This window comes from Vigna radiata, chromosome 11 (genome assembly GCF_000741045.1).
Source record: "Vigna radiata var. radiata cultivar VC1973A chromosome 11, Vradiata_ver6, whole genome shotgun sequence".
NCBI lineage: Eukaryota > Viridiplantae > Streptophyta > Magnoliopsida > Fabales > Fabaceae > Vigna > Vigna radiata.
In genome coordinates, this window is record NC_028361.1 from 12321079 (window position 1) to 12326583 (window position 5505).

Consider the following 5505-nt stretch of genomic DNA (forward strand, 5'->3'; position numbering starts at 1 on the left):
TGCCAGGGTCGATTGTGGAAAACTCCGATGAAGAGTGATGGCTGATGGCATTCACGTTAGTGGAGGTGGAAGATGGTTGATCTGTCAAGACTTCTTTTTTTTTTTTAATTCAAAATTCACATAAGTGCCACGTAGAGATAGTTCAGTGTGTTTTGTCCAGGGTGTAGGTTCTACCGTTAAATATTTGACGCCGTAAGACAAAATGACTCAATTGAACGATTTTTTCAAAAGGTGGGATCTATTGCTACCAAAAAAAAAAAGATAGGACCACATTGAACACAACCCCCCAAACATGGGACCAAAAGTGGAATTAAGCCTATTTTTTATTTCGGTATTATTTATAATAAACAAAATTAATATTAAAAACATTATTGTAAGAATAATAAAAATACTATTATTATTATTTATTGAAATTGAAATAACTTTAATAAGAATGTTTCATCCTGCATTTCTAAAAGTTCATCTATACCTCTAAAATACCAAAAGTGCCCCACCAAAAGTATTATTGTCGGTGTTCGAAAATCAGATAATATTTAACCGGCTTTGGAAATAAGTTAACAAATTTCTTTAACTAACTTTCGAATGTTGGATAGGTTTTTTTTCTTACTTTTATTTTTATTTAATTATAACAATAAAATATATATTAAAAATATTAAAAATTTAACATTTTAAATTGAAAAAATAAATTTAAAAATTATTTATTTAAATTTCATAATTAAAATTGTATTTTAATATAATAGATATTTTATTAATTAAAAAAAATATGATAACCGTAGTTGGAAATACGTTAACATTGTAACCGTAATTCCAATTACGGTTTTTTAATTTTTTTCTTTAGTTTTGTAATGTTTTTTTCATAGTTTTTAATAAATAAATAATATCCTAATTTAAAATAATAAATTTTATTTTGTTACTTTTTAATATGTATGATTATTTATTATGATTATTAAATAAAAAATAAATTTAAAAATTTAAAAAAAATTTAACAAACTTTCTGTTTTTAAAATTATTTGTTTATTTTTATTTAATAATCATAATAAGTAATACTACATATTAAAAAGTAATAAAATAAAATTTAACATTTTTAATTAACATATTACTTATTTATTAAAAACTATATAAAAACATTACATAATTAAAGAAATAAATTAAAAAATCGTAAGTGGAATTACGGTTACAAACGTATTTTCAATTACGGTTAACATATTTTTATTTAAGTTTTTCTGTTTTTAAATTAATTAAATATTTATTATATAAAAAAACAAAATTTAATCATGAAACTAAAATAAATAATTTTTAAATTTATTTTTCAATTTAAATGTTAAATTTTTAATATTTTTAATGTGTTATTTTTATTATTATTAATAAACAAAAGAAAAACTTAACCGACATTCGAAAGCCGGTTAAGTAAATTTGTCAAATTCTAACACCGATTAAATGAATTTTTTAATCGATTTTCAAACACAGACGATAATACTTTTGGTAGGGGTATTTTTAGTATTTTAGAGATATAGATGAACTTTTTAGAGATGTAAGGTGAAACACTGCCTTAATAATATTACAGTTAGTTTTTAATTTATTTGTAAAGTTTTAATATGTTGATTTTTCTTTATCCTAAATTAATAAATAAATGAAAAAAATGCTCAAGTGAAGAAAAAAAAAACCAACAAAATAGGGATAGAGATGATCTAACTTTTCATATTTATATTACTTTATATTATTATAATTAGGGACTGGTATAAAGTAATATAATGTTCCTAATTATAATAATATACAAAGTCATACAACTATATAAAGTATATACTTTAGAGAGTGTTATATATATATATATATATATATATATATATATATATATATATATATATATATATATATATATTTATATTTGTTTATATTGTGAATATACCACTACTCTTATTATTTATGTTATGGAATAATTGAAAAAAGGGTTTTGATATGTCAACGGACAAAGACAAAACAAAAGCTGATTAATGACATATTACCATTTTAGTTGCAAAAGTTTAAACTTAAATTGACATGACTAAGACATATTTATGTGTCTTAGTCACAAATCCAGACGAACTAAGTACTTTTTTTAATTTACAGCCAAACATGTCATAAGAGGATAATTTAAAAGTAGCACACATTTGTTTTATTTACAATATCTTTTATATTTTCTTATCACATTATTTATTGTTTTTTATACTTTTTCTTATCATAAAAGGTGAAGAAAAATGTCATTATTAAAAGAATTAAATATTAAAAAAATAAAAAAAAAGTGGAAAAATGGATTTGAAACTAATAAAAGCAAAAGTTGGCAATAAGAAGAGTTTCATTTAGTATTGATTTTTCTTTTTATTTAAAAGAACTAAACAATATGGATTAATTATATATAGTGATTGAAACTCTATATTTTGTCAAATACATAACAATTTAATTTGAGTTATCAAATAGGTGCTATAAAAAAATATATATTTAATTTTATTTATATTTTGTCTGATGCATGCAGCTTGGAAACATGGTACTTCATGGCTCTGCTTTTGTTCGCTGGATACCTCAAAAATGCAAAAATTTACTTAGGCGCCTTCTCTGTCTGGTCAGTCACTATAACAACATCTTCATTAAGGATATATCTAACAATTATATCTAAAATTATAAGTTTAATACATGAGTTTTAGGTTATTTTTATTATTATTATTATCATCATCATTATTATAATTGTATTACAAGGGTTTTATTTGGTTTTTATATTATTGTTAAGATTTTCTAATAAATTTGTTAAGGCAATAATGTTATAAATTTATATTTGAATTTTTTAAAATCTAGAAATATTTTTTTAATTTTAGAATTAAAGGTGTCATTTAATATTCATAGTGGTCTTAACTTTTATAATATGGAATAATTTGTTATTAAGAAACTGGAATAGCACTTATGCTAAAAATAACTTAATTGAAAATGGTTAAGATAATTATTTTAGGGTTGTACGAACTGCTTTCAGAAATGTTAAGAATAGTTAATAAATGAAAAAAAGGTATGGGATTAAGAAAAACGCAAATTATGTCTCTATATTGAATAACTTTATAGCTTATCAACTTTAATGAGTAGTGGCAGAACCACTAACTATATTTATCACTGTTTCTATAGTCAATAATCACTTTTTCTATCTCTTTATTAAGTGATTTTCTACTGGATAATTTGCCACTAACTGCAATTATCACTTCTTCCATTCAATATAAAAAATCAACAACCAGAATAAATATTTAAGTAAATGGCCTAATTATATTTTATTTTGCAGCATGAATATATTAGGGTGGACCATCATGGTATCTTTCGGAATGAATGCTGCCACAAGGTTTGATTTCCCACTATATACTAAACCAAAATATTGATTCTATTATGAAGGGGCGTTTATTCATATAGTTTATTTTAGTTGATATAAAATTAAGAGTTAAATATATTTTTAGTATTAAAATTAGAATTTGTATTTATTTTAAAATTTAATATAATTTAATTGTATTAAAATTTTTATGTCTTAAGTAGTGTTTTAAATTAAAATTTGAGTTTGTTTAATGTATTATAACTCAAATGTCATTTTTGATTCATCGTTTAACAAAAAAAAATATAGTTAAAGTAAAAGGATTATATTTATTTATTTATTTTTAAAATTCAAAAACTAAATTGTATTCAAATTTTAGGATGAATTTTAATTTGATATTACTAAAAACATAATTTCACCCTGAGAATATATTTCTATGTTTATGAAATAAATATGCATTGGATGATTTTGCAATTGGTTAAGGTAAGGTTTGAAAAAAAAAATGCAGTGTGAGAATATCGAATGAACTAGGGGCACATCACCCAAGAACAGCACTATTTTCTCTGGTGGTTGCTGTGATCACTTCCATTATGATCGGACTTTTTCTGGGCTTTGTGTTGATGGTCACACGGAATGTGTATCCTTCTCTGTTTTCCAACGACCCAGAAGTACAAAAGTTAGTGAAGGAGCTCACACCATTGTTGAGTTTTTGCATTATCATTAACAATGTCCAACCTGTTCTTTCAGGTAACATGTGTTCAAAGACAAAAGCATCAATTTTCCTTTTGATTATTGCATGTCTCACATTTTCAATTTTATGCAGGAGTTGCCATTGGAGCTGGGTGGCAAGCTTTTGTTGCTTATGTAAACATAGGATGCTACTACCTTTTCGGAATACCTCTTGGTCTCTTGTTGGGTTATAAATTTCACAGAGGTATCAAGGTAAACCATGAGATATAAGTAAAAATCACCTTGTTAAATTGATTTATTTTTTGAAATAATTGTGTAGAAATTTATTTGATCATTATCGAGTTGTGAATGGTTTTGGGTTTTAGGGAATCTGGCAAGGAATGATATCAGGGACTGTGCTGCAAACGATTGTTATTTTGGTGATGATTTACAAAACTAACTGGAATAGAGAGGTAAAATAGTATGCAAATATTTTTTTTGTATATGAAAAATTACAATTAATTATTAATTTGAACTAACACAAAATTATAGGCCTCTCGTGCCGGAGATAGGGTACAGACATGGGGTGGACAAAAAGTAGGGAACGACAAAGAAAACACAGAAGAAGAAACTTGAATATTGGTACGACAAGATGAAAAAATATTTACCAATTTGTACAGGGTATTCACAAACTTTTAGTAATTTTAATTTCTTGCATTTCTAATTAATTTACTCTTTAAAATGCTTGGTTTAGATAAATTACTATGTCTTAGACGTATATCGAGTGTCTTTGGATGTCTTTGTGTCGTGTGGTTGATTATGAGGAGAAACATTCTGGAGAAGGTCTTTCCAGAACAGAATGGAGGTCCACTGCAGAAGATTCTCTTATGGTTAAAAGTTAATTGTATTGTTCTCATATAGACTTTTCAACTATATTTAGTTAATGACAGTTACCTTCGGACTTTTCAGCAGCGAATTAACCAATAGACTCAACAATAACGTTCTTAACGGGAGCATTTTTCAAAATAAGATAGATCATGACATTTAATTAAAGAAATGATCAAGTCACACTCTTTTACATTTATTTAATACATAATACAAAAGTAAAATTGTTATAAAAAAATAAACTTTTATATTTTTCAAAAAAGAAAAAGAGTATGAAATAAAATGTAAAAAATCGATGGATCAAAGTATCATTTTTATTTGGATTATTATTTCTCACTTTCAAGATAGGTCTCATAGAATGCATAAAGCTAGTTGGAGAGCTACGATAAATATTTTAAGAAAACAATGAGCTAGATTTGAAACTCTTCAACTTGAACAAAAATATAATGAAGGACAAACTTTCTCATGATTAATAATGTAATTCTCTTCTGTAACATGAACAATTTCACTCTTATGGATGCAATCTTGTCCTCAAGTTTGATGTTTCATGATAGATTATAGAATGCTTGATATAGCATTATAATTAAACCATTTGTTTGACTATATAAATTCACGTCCATGTTTGCTCTCGAGAG

At 24.7% G+C, this 5505-nt stretch overlaps 1 protein-coding gene across 2 annotated transcripts in view; it reads left to right on the forward strand.

Annotated features, from left to right (window-relative positions):
- LOC106776920 (protein DETOXIFICATION 29) overlaps positions 1 to 4965 on the forward strand; it is a 12557-nt gene extending 7592 nt beyond the window's left edge. Inside the window, exons 3-9 of one of the 2 annotated variants that reach the window (XM_014664395.2) lie at positions 2510 to 2596; positions 3296 to 3352; positions 3825 to 4063; positions 4140 to 4258; positions 4372 to 4458; positions 4538 to 4627; positions 4740 to 4965. In XM_014664395.2, the coding sequence (XP_014519881.1) occupies positions 2510 to 2596; positions 3296 to 3352; positions 3825 to 4063; positions 4140 to 4258; positions 4372 to 4458; positions 4538 to 4621 (673 nt within the window). In that variant the 3' untranslated portion in view covers positions 4622 to 4627; positions 4740 to 4965. Of the gene's footprint in view, positions 1 to 2509; positions 2597 to 3295; positions 3353 to 3824; positions 4064 to 4139; positions 4259 to 4371; positions 4459 to 4537 lie in introns of both variants that reach the window. The other variant, XM_014664394.2, reaches the window with a different exon arrangement.
- Positions 4966 to 5505: the final 540 nt, after the last annotated feature.